The sequence below is a fragment of the Engystomops pustulosus genome, chromosome 4 (genome assembly GCF_040894005.1).
Source record: "Engystomops pustulosus chromosome 4, aEngPut4.maternal, whole genome shotgun sequence".
NCBI classification, from domain to species: Eukaryota; Metazoa; Chordata; class Amphibia; order Anura; family Leptodactylidae; genus Engystomops; species Engystomops pustulosus.
In genome coordinates this window covers 13,247,386-13,263,260 of record NC_092414.1, presented here as the reverse complement: position 1 = coordinate 13,263,260, position 15,875 = coordinate 13,247,386, and the positions used below count along the sequence as shown (strand labels likewise).

General features: G+C 49.1%; 2 protein-coding genes across 11 annotated transcripts in view; one reads left to right on the top strand and one right to left on the bottom strand.

Moving 5' to 3' along the window:
• Positions 1-15,875, top strand: part of DGKI (diacylglycerol kinase iota) — a 223,620-nt gene that overhangs the window by 172,189 nt on the left and 35,556 nt on the right. The window lies entirely within an intron of this gene.
• LOC140126080 (uncharacterized) lies at positions 33-11,696 on the bottom strand. Its single transcript, XM_072145186.1, has 3 exons — positions 11,668-11,696; positions 683-2,096; positions 33-208 (listed from the first exon to the last, which is right to left on the bottom strand). Exon 2 carries the CDS (start codon positions 2,057-2,059, stop codon positions 695-697), a length of 1,365 nt encoding a protein of 454 aa, XP_072001287.1. The 5' UTR covers positions 2,060-2,096; positions 11,668-11,696; the 3' UTR covers positions 33-208; positions 683-694.

The window sequence follows — 15,875 nt, the reverse complement described above, 5'->3', positions numbered from 1 at the left end:
AACGCGCCGCTGGATCGTGACTGGACCGAGTTAGTAAATGTGCCCCTATGTGTCTTCTCCTAAGGACCTTAGACAATGGCTTACTCTTCATCAACAAACCATGGACTGGCATTTACTGAATATTTTTGGCGTTGTCTCTTGATTTCTTAAATATTTGGACCACTTCAGGATGAGGGATATAAAAATATCCAGATCAGGAGAAGAATCTCTGTAAAACAAGACCAAGACATAGGAATTCATCTCCAGTTGTCGTAACGAGGTCCTTCAGGTTGAGGTCTACAAGTCAAGTCAGCTAGTGTGTGGATATTCTCTCTATTCTTCAGGCCCCATGATATCTCCAAACTATAAAAGCCCATTCCGAAAATAAGGTGGATTTCTATACAAGCTACAACTACATTTAAGAAAGACACCTCTATATAATATATATGTATGTCTGATTATACTCTAATTACAACCAGTAATTTATTTTCTGAAAGGTGTAAAAGGAGAACACTGTAACCCTGCAGCTGCATGTTTCTCTATAGCTTCAATGAATTTATGTCTAAGGGAGGCTGGCAACTTGTATCTTAAATCTCTGTGCACAGAGTAAGGTTGAAGGATTTATAATGCTTAAATTTGTAGATGTCAATAGAGATCAAAGTATTGTACAAACACCACCACAACCACCAGTCACAACTATTACCTTTTCGGCGGTTTATGCACCGTAAGCAGTCAACCTCGGCATCCAGGTTCCAAGATCTTCGTATTTGCTTAAATACTCCAAAAGTGTCCAGAAAGAGGCATTATGGATTTTTTCATAAGGGACTGGATAGTTCTGAAGCCTGTTCCATATCTTCCAACGTGGAGGACATCCAGGTCCTGGTTGTCGTTCCTTCCAATAACGTTCCCACTCCCTATCTTTAGATTCCTGCCATGATCTCTCGGCCTCCAGAGCAAATTTTTCAATCTCGTTATAATAATTGTAACAGGAAATTTCGACGTCTTGGCGTAAGTGAGGGAGCAGGCCTTCACAGATGGCATTTTTGTATCGGTGATCGTCCTTCGAGGTGACGGTTGGGTGGTTAGCTAGGCGATAGATCATCCACATGCGGTGGAAATATTCCATCACCGTGTCATCCTCCTGCATTTTCTCTGTTTCCCACTTGTGGTCTATGTCCGAGCAGAACTTTTCGGCGATGTTCATACACAAATCGAGACAATCGGTGGGAAGGTTCTCCCCAACATCATAACATAGCGAGGAGAAGCGCCTCGAATCCATACACCGGAAGAAGATCCGCTGCAAGTCTTTGTTACTCCAATTACTAATCTTGTATTCCTCCTCGAAATTACGCAGCCAGTCAAAAACATTCGAGGTGGTGACCTGTCCGAGCCTTGACGCGATATCAGATATGTGATCGAGAGGTAATGATGCCCCACCGTTTTCCAGTTGAGGACGAAGATGAGTTGTGTCCAAGTTGATACCCGGAACAATGATGATACCATTTTTAATGGTGACCTGGAAGCCAAATTTCCTTCCACATTTTACCAAATCACCTTGAAAAGAAGAAAGTTCTCCTTCCAGTTCTTGACATTTGTCTTGGACTTGTTGAAGTTCTTCCTCCGCCTTTTGGACTTGAAATTCCAAGATGTCCTTCTCAGCCTCAGCTCTTCTTCTGAGTTTGACTTCCTTCTCCAGATTGGACTTATTTAGGTTGTCTTCTTCAATTCTCCTCTGCCTTTCGGCATCCAAATGGCGTTGAAGCTCCTCATAACTTGTCTTCCAGGAGTAATTCATAACTCCCAAATTTTTGTTCTCCTTGGACATCTCCTCCAAAAGTCTTCTCATGGTCTTGGCTTCTTCTAGTTTGTCTCCGGTCAGTTCTGCCGCTTTACGCAATTCTGAGAACATGGCCGCAAATTCGTCAAAAGCTTCACACCATTCCCTCCAGGGATTCCAGTCTTCTTTCGGGAAGGTGGGGACAAAGCAAATTTGCCACCACTTGTCACACAATTTTCTCCAAGAAGAATGCTTATTGTCTCGTCCTTCCTTCCCAAATATGAAGCGTTTTAAAGACGCCATGATGGTCACGTTTCCTCACAGTTGAAGCTCGATTTTTCTACGAAGGTAAAGAAAAAAAATTCACATTTTTGTATGAATATATAATTTTTTTATTACAATATGTATTTTTTTTTAGGAAGTCCAACGTACTGCATAATAAAAATGCTCTCCTGTGTCAGCCACAAGTTGGAACGGGAGGCTGGCAGGCTTTATACTGCAGGGGGCTGGCAGGCTATATACTACAGGGGGTGGCAGGCTATATACTACAGACGGCTGGCAGGCTAGATACTACAGGGGGCTGGCTGGCTATATACTACAGGGGGCTGGCTGGCTATATACTACAGGGGGCTGGCAGGCTATATACTCCAGGGGGCTGGCAGGCTATATACTACAGGGGGCTGGCAGGCTTTATACTGCAGGGGGCTGGGCAGGCTATATACTGCAGGGGGCTGGCAGGCTATATACTACAGGGGGCTGGCAGGCTTTATACTGCAGGGGGCTGGCAGGCTATATACTACAGGGGGCTGGCAGGCTTTATACTGTAGGGGGCTGGCAGGCTATATACTGCAGGGGGCTGGCAGGCTTTATACTGCAGGGGGCTGTCAGGCTATATACTCCAGGGGGCTGGCAGGCTTTATACTGCAGGGGGCTGGCAGGCTATATACTACAGGGGGTGGCAGGCTATATACTACAGACGGCTGGCAGGCTAGATACTACAGGGGGCTGGCTGGCTATAAACTACAGGGGGCTGGCTGGCTATATACTAGAGGGGGCTGGCAGGCTATATACTCCAGGGGGCTGGCAGGCTATATACTACAGGGGGCTGGCAGGCTTTATACTGCAGGGGGCTGGGCAGGCTATATACTGCAGGGGGCTGGCAGGCTATATGCTACAGGGGGCTGGCAGGCTATATACTACAGGGGGCTGGCAGGCTTTATACTGCAGGGGGCTGGCAGGCTATATACTACAGGGGGCTGGCAGGCTTTATACTGTAGGGGGCTTGCAGGCTATATACTACAGGGGGCTGGCAGGCTTTATACTGCAGGGGGCTGGCAGGCTATATACTCCAGGGGGCTGGCAGGCTTTATACTGCAGGGGGCTGGCAGGCTATATACTACAGGGGGCTGGCAGGCTATATACTACAGGGGGCTGTCAGGCTATATACTACAGGGGGCTGTCAGGCTATATACTACAGGGGGCTGTCAGGCTATATACTACAGGGGGCTGGCAGGCTATATACTACAGGGGGCTGGCAGGCTATATACTACAGGGGGCTGGCAGGCTATATACTACAGGGGGCTGGCTGGCTGTATACTACAGGGGGCTGGCTGGCTATATACTACAGGGGGATGGCAGGCTGTATACTACAGAGGCTGGGCAGGCTATATACTACAGGAGGCTGGCTGACTGTATACTACAGGGGGCTGGCAGGCTATATACTACGGGGGCAGGCAGGCTGTATACTACAGGGGGCAGGCAGGCTGTATACTACAGGGGGCTGGCTGGCTGTATACTACAGGGGGCTGGCTGGCTGTATACTACAGGGGGCTGGCAGGCTATATACTACAGGGGGCTGGCAGGCTGTATGCTACAGGGGGCTGGCAGGCTGTATACTACAGGGGCTGGGAAGGCTATATACTGCAGGGGGCTGGCAGGCTATAGGGGGCTGGCAGGCTATATACTACAGGCGTCTGGCAGGCTATATACTGCAGGGGGCTGGCAGGCTATATACTACAGGGGGCTGGCAGGCTATACACTGCAGGGGGCTGGCAGGCTGTATACTACAGGGGGCTGGAAAGCTACATACTACAGAGGCTGGGCAGGCTATATATTGCAGGGGGCTGGCAGGCTATATGCTATAGGGGGCTGGCAGGCTATATACTACAGGGGGCTGGCAGGCTATATACTGCAGGGGGCTGGCAGGCTATATACTACAGGGGCTGGCAGGCTATATACTACAGGGGCCTGCAGGCTGTATACTACTGGGGGCTGGCTGGCTGCATACTACAGGGGGCTGGCTGGCTATATACTACAGGGGGCTGACAGGCTATATACTACAGGGGCTGGGCAGGCTATATACTGCAGGGGGCTGGCAGGCTATAGGGGGCTGGCAGGCTATATACTACAGGGGGCTGGCAGGTTATATACTGCAGGGGGCTGGCAGGCTATATACTGCAGGGGGCTGGCAGGCTATATACTGCAGGGGGCTGGCAGGCTGTATACTACAGGGGGCTGGCAGGCTGTATACTACAGGGGGCTGGCAAGCTATATACTACAGAGGCTGGGCAGGCTATATACTGCAGGGGGCTGGCAGGCTATATGCTATAGGGGGCTGGCAGGCTGTATACTACTGGGGGCTGGCAGGCTATATACTGCAGGGGGTTGGCAGGCTATATATTACAGGGGCTGTCAGGCTATATACTCCAGGGGACTGGCAGGCTATATACTACAGGGGCTGGGCAGGCTATATACTACAGGGGGCTGGCTGGCTATATACTACAGGGGGCTGGCTGGCTATATACTACAGGGGGCTGGCTGGCTATATACTACAGGGGGCTGGCTGGCTATATACTCCAGGGGGCTGGCAGGCTATATACTCCAGGGGGCTGGCAGGCTATATACTACAGGGGGCTGGCAGGCTTTATACTGCAGGGGGCTGGGCAGGCTATATACTGCAGGGGGCTGGCAGGCTATATACTACAGGGGGCTGGCAGGCTATATACTACAGGGAGCTGGCAGGCTTTATACTGCAGGGGGCTGGCAGGCTATATACTACAGGGGGCTGGCAGGCTTTATACTGTAGGGGGCTGGCAGGCTATATACTACAGGGGGCTGGCAGGCTTTATACTGCAGGGGGCTGGCAGGCTATATACTCCAGGGGGCTGGCAGGCTTTATACTGCAGGGGGCTGGCAGGCTATATACTACAGGGGGCTGGCAGGCTATATACTACAGGGGGCTGTCAGGCTATATACTACAGGGGGCTGTCAGGCTATATACTACAGGGGGCTGTCAGGCTATATACTACAGGGGGCTGTCAGGCTATATACTAAAGGGGGCTGGCAGGCTATATACTACAGGGGGCTGGCAGGCTATATACTACAGGGGGCTGGCAGGCTATATACTACAGGGGCTGGCAGGCTGTATACTACAGGGGGCTGGCAGGCTGTATACTACAGGGGGCTGGCTGGCTATATACTACAGGGGGCTGGCAGGCTGCATACTACAGAGGCTGGGCAGGCTATATACTACAGGAGGCTGGCTGGCTGTATACTACAGGGGGCTGGCAGGCTATATACTACGGGGGCAGGCAGGCTGTATACAGGGGGCTGGCTGGCTGTATACTACAGGGGGCTGGCTGGCTGTATACTACAGGGGGCTGGCAAGCTATATACTACAGGGGGCTGGCAGGCTATATACTACAGGGGGCTGTCAGGCTATATACTACAGGGGGCTGGCAGGCTATATACTACAGGGGGCTGGCAGACTATATACTACAGGGGGCTGGCAGGCTATATACTACAGGGGCTGGCAGGCTGTATACTACAGGGGCTGGCAGGCTGTATACTACAGGGGGCTGGCTGGCTATATACTACAGGGGGCTGGCAGGCTGCATACTACAGAGGCTGGGCAGGCTATATACTACAGGAGGCTGGCTGGCTGTATACTACAGGGGGCTGGCAGGCTGTATACTACAGGGGGCAGGCAGGCTGTATACTACAGGGGGCTGGCTGGCTGTATACTACAGGGGGCTGGCTGGCTGTATACTACAGGGGGCTGGCAAGCTATATACTACAGGGGGCTGGCAGGCTGTATGCTACAGGGGGCTGGCAGGCTGTATACTACAGGGGCTGGGAAGGCTATATACTGCAGGGGGCTGGCAGGCTATAGGGGGCTGGCAGGCTATATACTACAGGCGTCTGGCAGGCTATATACTGCAGGGGGCTGGCAGGCTATATACTACAGGGGGCTGGCAGGCTATACACTGCAGGGTGCTGGCAGGCTGTATACTACAGGGGGCTGGCAGGCTGTATACTACAGGGGGCTGGCAAGCTACATACTACAGAGGCTGGGCAGGCTATATATTGCAGGGGGCTGGCAGGCTATATGCTATAGGGGGCTGGCAGGCTATATACTACAGGGGGCTGGCAGGCTATATACTGCAGGGGGCTGGCAGGCTATATACTACAGGGGCTGGCAGGCTATATACTACAGGGGCCTGCAGAATGTATACTACTGGGGGCTTGCTGGCTGCATACTACAGGGGGCGGGCTATATACTACAGGGGGCTGACAGGCTATATACTACAGGGGCTGGCAGGCTATATACTGCAGGGGGCTGGCAGGCTATAGGGGGCTGGAAGGCTATATACTACAGGGGGCTGGCAGGCTATATACTGCAGGGGGCTGGCAGGCTATATACTGCAGGGGGCTGGCAGGCTATATACTGCAGGGGGCTGGCAGGCTGTATACTACAGGGGGCTGGCAGGCTGTATACTACAGGGGGCTGGCAAGCTATATACTACAGAGGCTGGGCAGGCTATATACTGCAGGGGGCTGGAAGGCTATATGCTATAGGGGGCTGTCAGGCTGTATACTACTGGGGGCTGGCAGGCTATATACTGCAGGGGGTTGGCAGGCTATATACTGCAGGGGACTGGCAGGCTATATACTGCAGGGGGTTGGCAGGCTATATATTACAGGGGCTGTCAGGCTATATACTCCAGGGGACTGGCAGGCTATATACTACAGGGGCTGGGCAGGCTATATACTACAGGGGGCTGGCAGGCTATATACTACAGGGGGCTGGCAGGCTATATACTACAGGGGGCTGGCAGGCTATATACTACAGGGGGCTGGCAGGCTATATACTACAGGGGGCTGGCAGGCTATATACTACAGGGGGCTGGCAGGCTATATACTACAGGGGGCTGGCAGGCTATATACTGCAGGGGGCTGGCAGGCTATATACTACAGGGGACTGGCAGGCTATATACTACAGGGGGCTGGCAGGCTATATACTACAGGGGGCTGGCAGGCTATATACTACAGGGGGCTGGCAGGCTATATACTACAGGGGGCTGGCAGGCTATATACTACAGGGGGCTGGCAGGCTATATACTACAGGGGGCTGGCAGGCTACATACTACAGGGGACTGGCAGGCTATATACTACAGGAGGCTGGCAGGCTGTATACTGCAGGGGGCTGGCTGGCAATATGCTATAGGGGGCTGGCAGGCTATATACTCCAGGGGGCTGGCAGGCTGTATACTCCAGGGGGCTGTCAGGCTATATACTCCAGGGGGCTGGCAGGCTATTTACTCCAGGGGGCTGGCAGGCTATATACTACAGGGGGCAGGCTATATACTCCAGTGGCTGGCAGGTTATATACTACAGGGGGCAGGCTATATACTCCAGGGGTTGGCAGGCTTTATACTGCAGGGGGCTGGCAGGCTATATACTACAGGGGGCAGGCTATATACTACAGGGGGCTGGCAGGCTGTATACTACAGGGGGCTGGCAGGCTGTATACTACAGGGGGCTGGCAGGCTATATACTGGGGGGGGCAGTGACCAATGCATTTCCCACCCTCGGCTTATACTCGAGTCAATAGGTTTTTCCAGTTTTTTGTGTCAAAATAGGGGTCTCGGCTTATACTCGAGTGTACACGATAATATTTCATAAGTATCCTATATTTTTTCATATAGAATAAAAGAGCACAAGGCAGAGAAACTAAAAGAAAGATGCTCAATCCTTCAGAGTAGAAGGGGAGCACTGAGGGAAGAATACAAACCAAAGGATTTCATCAGAAAAACGTAAAATCAGAATAATTCATCCAGGAAAAACCTCAAGAGCCAAAGTGGCAGACAATAGACGAGGAAATATGTAGGCAGCAGTGACATATCTACGATGCAGGTGCAGGCGGTCCCCTACTTAAGAACTCCCGACTTACAGACGACCCCTAGTTACAAACCAACCTCTGGATGTTGGTGATTTTTGTACTTTAGCTTTAGGCTACAATAATCAGCTATAACAATTATTAAAAGTGTCTGTAGTTAATATTTATTGTTACTCCCGGTTCTTATGACAACACAACATTTTTAAAATCCATTTGTCACAGAGACCTAAAAAAAATTTGTCTGGAGTTACAATTATAAAATATACAGTTCCGACTTACATACAAATCCAACTTAAGAACAAACCTACAGACACTATCTTGTATGTAACCCGGGGACTGCCTGTATAATACTTACTAAAGGGAAAGGTATAAGGCGCTTAGGTGAGGCGGGAGACCCTGCTGTGCGTGCATCGGCGTCTTAAGGGGAGAACTGCGCATGAGCGGAACAGCGTTCTGCTTTGTTATGGAGACGGAGAACGCTGTGTGTGGATGTGTTACATAGGAGCGCATATCCGGACAGAGCGGAGAGAAGGATCGCTACTGTGTATCATGGAGCCGAGGAATGCGTGCACGATCTCTGTGTATAGAGAATCGCTACTGTGTATCATGGAGCCGAGGAATGCGTGCACGAGCGTAAATAGAAGGAGACACTTAGATACTGACTAGTGAAGCAATGGAAGAATGCAACAATGGGGCACATTTACTTACCCGGTCCAGTCGCGATCCAGCGGGGCGTTCTGCGACGCTGATTTGGGTTCTGCTGGGATTCACTAAGGTCCGTGCGCCCGGTATCCAGTAGGTGTCGCTGCTGCGCCGAGGTCCGCTGGAGTTCACCTTGTCCGTCCCGGTGCATGTGAGTGCTGGATCTTGCGACACATTGGGGGTCATTTACTAAGGGCCCGATTCGCGTTTTCCCGACGTGTTACCCGAATATTTCCGATTTGCGCCGATTTTCCCTGTATTGCCCCGGGATTTTGCACGCGACGGAAATCGGGGGGCGTGGTCGAGCAAAAACCCGACGTATTCGGAAAAACCGCCGCATTTAAAACAATAAGTGTAGCTTGGGAAGCGCTTACCTTCACTAGGCCCGGCTCGGTGAATTTGAGTGCGTTCAGATGCTTTTCAGCGCAGCAGCGCCACCTGGTGGTCGGCGGAGGAACTACCTTGATGAATCCCGGCCGGACCCGAATCCACCGCAGAGAACACGCCGCTGGATCGCAAACGGACCGGGTAAGTAAATCTGACCCATTTTCTTTTTTAAATTCCATGGTTTTTCCGAATCCGTCAGGTTTTCCGACGGCCACGTCCCCCTCGATTTCCGTCGCGTGAAACCCATCGCTGATGCGCCACAATCCGATCGCGTGCGCCAAAATCCCAGGGCAATTCGGAAATATTCAGGAAACCCGACAAAAATGAGCGATTCGGCCCCTTAGTAAATGAGCCCCACCGTCTTTTGAATTTCATTGTTAACTAATGTAACGTAGGTTTCTACGGGATAGCAGTAGGATGGAGGATTGAAGCTACTACTTTTATTGTACAGTCCTAATTTATCAATCGGAATCTTAGAGGTTGGTACAGGGCGTCGTTTGCGTCGTTTGTATCGCGTTGTGGGCGAGGTTCTGGGTGTGTACGGTATGTAGCTCGTCGTCTGTGGGCTAAAAAAACCGAGATTGGCGAAAATCTGAAGATCGGTCGCTAGAGGATGATGATCGACGTTGGAATCTTAGCCTGCCACGATAGTCTTGAAAGTTAGGGGTCTTGCCACGTATAAATTTGTTTGTAATGGTAGTGATCACATGACCCTCCATCCGGTGATCACATGACCCTCCATCCGGTGATCACATGACCCTCCATCTGCGGCCATTTTATGGACAGGAATGTCCGGCTGATGAGGTAAAAGACAGGAGGCTGGAATACCCCTTTAACCTCTTAATTCTCTGCGCCTTAGATGTACGGTGCAGTGGTATGGGGTTGTATGAAGAGGACTCACGGGCAGAGCCCTCTTCATACTGAGGTGGGGTTTGCTGCATATTGCAGCAAACACCCACCACTAATACCCAGGGTCGGTGCTAGCACCAATTGCGCATATAAACCCTGCCAATGCATTTGAAAGACGATGGAACGTGGGCACTGCCATCTTTGTCGCGATCGTCACTCCCTGGAACGACATCGGGGAGCGGTGATTGATTGCCATGACAGCCTCGGGCCTTCATCAGACCCGAGGCTGTATGAAATCTGCAGATCCGTTACAATGTGCCAGTGGCACATTGTAATCTATACTGTGTAAAAAAAAGCTATATACTGCAGCACAGTAGTATTACAGTATATGGTAGGAACGACCAGACCCTCTAGAGGGTCTAAAAAACAGTAAAAAAAAAGTTTTGGAAAAAGTCTAAAAAAATACTAAAAAGTTCCCTAGAACTGATATAAAACGTAATAAACAGTAAAAAAATCACAAACATGTCAGGTATCGCCACGTCCCAAAATGCCCGATTTATCAAAATATAAAAGCGGTTATCGCCGGCGGAGACCTCCATAACGGAAAATAGCCCCCAAATGTCCGAAACGTGACTTTTACACCAGTTTATATCACATAAAAAGTGATCAAAATATTGCACAGTCCTCAAAATGATAGCAATGAAAAGCGAAAAAAAGCGAAAAAAATTTTTCGTACACGTTTTAATTTTTGAAAATGTATAAAAACACAATAAAATCTATAAATTTGGTCTCACCGTGATCGTACCGAACCAAAGAATAAAGTAGGACCTGTCATTTGGGGCGCTCAGTGAAAGTCGTTAAAAACCAAGCCCCCAAGACAGTGACGCAAATGCGTTTTTTTTTTCCGCCAATTTCACCACATTTGGAATTTTTTTTTCCAGCTTCCCAGTACACGGCATGGAATAATAAAAAACGCCATGGAGAAGTAAAATGAGCAGAAAAAAACGCTGCGTCCTTAAAGGGTTAAACCACGTTAAGCTGGTATTTTAAAGCAGACACATGTAGTGTAATTAAAGGCAATTGTCTCGGCTGTATTAAAGGGATGGTCCAGCAACAGCGGCCACCTCTGACCGTGGTTAGTGCGGCTGAACTGCATAGAGATGAGTGTAGATCAGTTGTAATACCGTACACTACCAATACTCAGGGGTGGCGCTGTTTTTTTGGAAGAAAGCAGTCATGTTTTCCCAACACTTTAAGCCACTTGAGTTGGCTTTGTACATAAAACAGCGCCACCCTCATCTTCAGGCCGTGCAAGGTATTGCGGTTTAGCCACTCTCATTTCAGTTGAGCCACGTAGCCCAGTCCGGGACAATCCCTTTAATAACTATCGGGTTTAGTCGCGTACATTTGCTCGTATCTTTCCGGATATCAGGTTCGTGGCAGCAAATAAAGTTTATCACCGAGTCAACAAGTTTTATACTCCCGAAAAATTAAACAGACTTCTCCAGCGCCATTTTGACTAGAACGTATCATGCGCCAAATGTATCCGAAAAATAAGAAGGACGCAGTGTGAGCCCCATGGTCAGAGCTCTGGCCCTCCTATGTGGCGGTGATAAAGGGGCCCGGGGTGGGATCAGGGGGCAGATGTAGGGGGGATCGGCACCTCCATGACCGTCTTCAAGGGCCCAAATCTTACAAAGGATCAGAGACTTGGAGGCGATTATCTGCATATAACACTCCGCACCCTCCAGGCCTGCAGTGAGGGGCAGATTACCCCCGGCCTGGGGTCACCTACCTCTGTCCTGAGCCGTGTAGTTCTGGAGGACTGGGCCCCCCACAGCAACTGCTATTCTATTTTTATAAAAACGTCCCTCCCACCGTCCTTCCTATACACACAGATGTTTAACCTCTTAATGAGACTGAGGGCTGAGTGATCCTGTATATATGGGCACCGCACAGTACTACTACTCCTATCCTGTATATATGAGCACAGCACAGTACTACTACTCCTATCCTGTATATATGGGCACAGCACAGTACTACTACTCCTATCCTGTATATATGGGCACAGCACAGTACTACTACTCCTATCCTGTATATATGGGCACAGCACAGTACTACTACTCCTATCCTGTATATATGAGCACAGCACAGTACTACTACTCCTATCCTGTATATATGGGCACAGCACAGTACTACTACTCCTATCCTGTATATATGGGCACAGCACAGTACTACTACTCCTATCCTGTATATATGGGTACAGCACAGTACTACTACTTCTATCCTGTATATATGGACACAGCACAGTACTACTACTCCTATCCTGTATATATGGGCACAGCACAGTACTACTACTACTATCCTGTATATATGAGCACAGCACAGTACTACTACTCCTATCCTGTATATATGAGCACAGCACAGTACTACTACTCCTATCCTGTATATATGGGCACAGCACAGTACTACTACTCCTATCCTGTATATATGGGCACAGCACAGTACTACTACTCCTATCCTGTATATATGGGCACAGCACAGTACTACTACTCCTATCCTGTATATATGGGCACAGCACAGTACTACTACTCCTATCCTGTATATATGGACACAGCACAGTACTACTACTCCTATCCTGTATATATGGGCACAGCACAGTACTACTACTCCTATCCTGTATATATGGGCACAGCACAGTACTACTACTCCTATCCTGTATATATGGACACAGCACAGTACTACTACTCCTATCCTGTATATATGGGCACAGCACAGTACTACTACTCCTATCCTGTATATATGGGCACAGCACAGTACTACTACTCCTAGCCTGTATATATGGGCACAGCACAGTACTACTACTCCTATCCTGTATATATGAGCACAGCAAGTACTACTACTCCTATCCTGTGTATATGAGCGCAGCACAGTACTACTACACCTATCCTGTATATATGGACACAGCACAGTACTACTACTCCTATCCTGTATATATGGGCGCAGCACAGTACTACTACTCCTAGCCTGTATATATGGGCACAACACAGTACTACTACTCCTATCCTGTATATATGGGCACAGGACAGTACTACTACTCCTATCCTGTATATATAGATACAGCACAGTACTACTACTCCTATCCTGTATATATAGATACAGCACAGTACTACTACTCCTATCCTGTATATATGGGCACAGCACAGTGCTACTACTCCTATCCTGTATGTATGGACACAGCTCAGTACTACTACTCCTATCATTTGGTAATAGAACAGAAAATAACATGTACAATCCCCCTCTCTGCAGAATATATGGCACAGGATATTTCAGCACATAGATAAAGGGGGTGACAGCTCTTTAAGGGGCACTATAGAAATTAGTCAAGACCCCGCCTGCAGGTTATTTCATGTGAATGTATGAAATGTCCTTTCTAGAATTCCCTTTTTTTACAATAAATTTGAGACATTTACGCATAAAAAATAAATCCCTCATTGTCTCTTGCGAAAATGAGCAGAGAGGAGTCAGGTTTTACCTGAGACGAGTCACGTGCAGAGGCTGCAGGGGCAACGTTGCATCAGACCACTGCAGCTCCGCTGGAGCATTCAACCTTAGGGTGCAAAAACACAATGGGGGTCATTTACTAAGGGCCCGAACCGTGTTTTACTGGCGGGTTACTGGCCCCGGGATTTTGGCGCACGCGATCGGATTGTGTCGCATCTGCGCCGGCATGCACGCGACGTGTCGCTGGACACGCACTTACCTTCACCAAGTATAGGCTCGTGCACTCCGGCGGGTCTCGGCGGACTTCAGCGCAGCAGCGACACCTGGTGGACGTCGGAGGAACTGCCTTAGTGAATTACCGGAAGACCCGAATCCACCGCAGAGAACGCGCCGCTGGATCCCGAATGGGCCGGGTAAGTAAATCTGCCCCAATGTCATTGATGCTCCACTGGGGGTTTCTGGGAAATATGCAAATAAGTAAAGCCGCCTCTTTTAGCTACCATGTAAGGCAGCTCCCTTATCATCAAGCATGACTGTCAGGAAGCCTAACCAAGTTCAATCTTCAAAAGTCTCTTTGGGCCCAGTTGCCAAACATGGACCCAAAACCCCACAAGTGACACCCACCAGCACCGATTACGACTGTAAACTGGCGCCCCACCTGCAATATTGACTGAGAATCTGCCATCAGCATTTAAAGGATATCTGCTATCAAAATGAAACCGCTTTTATAATTATGCTAATGAGCTTGTGGGGCTCTAAGTGGGTGTTTCCAGAGCCCCTTTAGTGCTGTAGCTTTACAGGCTTTTACAATGAGCAGATTCTTCTCTCCCTGGTGTCTTTGTTGATGATTTGTTAGAATGTGCCACCCCTGACATGTTGTTGCCCCTCCCCCCTGATGACATAATGGGGGTGGTAGTTAGGGTAGGTGGGGGGGGGGGCGATGATCCCTCCAAGATGGCGGCACCTACCGTCACTATGGACTTAAACACTACCGGTGGCTATCTCCACTATTCCCTACCGAGAAGGGGATGAGAAAGTTAGAAGCGCTGCCGGAGCTTGGAGGGGCTCCACTAACGCCCCCAGAGCCTTTCAGGGTACATTACATAAGGATTAAATTTTTTTTTTTATGAACCAGCATTATGAAAGCACACATTCAGATTAGTAACCTCTACAGAGCCCTGGCGGAGAACTGCTGAGGCTTTGTAGAGGTTGAACGATGTGGTAGGAGGAGCTTTGTACACAAAGACTCACACTCGTTTTCCGACATTCAAGGTCAGACAATCTTACCCCTCTGTCACAAAATGATACAGACTGAGCAGGAATCGAATAAAAGCCAATGTAGAACCATCCTACATGTCTAACACCCTGTTCACACTATGCCTTCCATTCTATACATTATGAAGGCACCTCTGGAGTCTCTGGAGGTAGATCCCGCCCCCAGGAAGTAATACAACTTATTATTTCTTGTCCCACCCCCAACTATGTGTATCTTATCTCTTGAAGGGAACTAAGTCATCGCAATTGCCCAGTTTGCCCCCCCCCCCCCACCGTGGACCCCATTACGGTCCCACTAAGAATCACATTCCTTCTTTGTTATTGGATTGGCTGCTCTTCGTAGTTTGGTAGGATAATATACAAATCGTGTCCACTATAGGGGGCGATATATAGTTGGGGGTGGAGGGAGCACAGACACGGGGTCGTTATATAGCAAAGGTCACCAAAGTGGGCGTCATTTGGCACCACGAAGATGCCACTATTTTAGGACATGGCATAAGGAAAGTGGCTTAAAATCTGAGCATTTGTCGGTGGAGGGTAATAGTGTGTGATACTTAGAAGTCTGTTGTCTAAGGGTCTCGGTGGTGACGGGTCGGCTTGTCGTCTACGAGGTGACTGTGGTGGTTCCTCTTCTTCCCTTCCTTCTCCCTGAATCCTCTTTTTACCTTGATATTCAGTAACTATATTCTGACTTATCCCCTATTGTTTATTTGCTGATGGAACTTGTCTGTTATCCTCCAAATTAAGGAAGTTGGGCTATTGTTGACATCAAGTATCCCCCCCCCCCTGGCGTGGTGCGGTTCTGTGGGATGTGCACAATGCTGTGGATGATAAGGATCATCTCCTTGGGTATTCCATCATCACGCCAACATTTATGGCTACCCTAAGGCTATGAGCTCATGAACTTGACAAAGCCATGATGGCACCAGAAATACTTATCACAGGAACCTACTGATGATGTGCAGTGGACCAAACCATCTAGATGGGAGGGGGGAGTTGACCATTGATATACGGAGAGGCACATAGCAATCATGCACTTCTCCTTACACACACATTTTACCAGTCCTGGATTCATCTGAAAGAAGTTTATTTGAGGACATATATATATATACAGAGCAGGATAAACATCTAGAAGGGTCTATAAATATAACATCAAATACATAAGGGGCATATGTATAAGCTGCAGCGTCATATTATGTGCACTGTGTATATAGATGGCAAAAG

Bases quoted from the DNA above. Each gene is read 5' to 3' on its own strand.
- LOC140126080 (XM_072145186.1), bottom strand. From the start codon at position 2,059: ATGGCGTCTTTAAAACGCTTCATATTTGGGAAGGAAGGACGAGACAAT.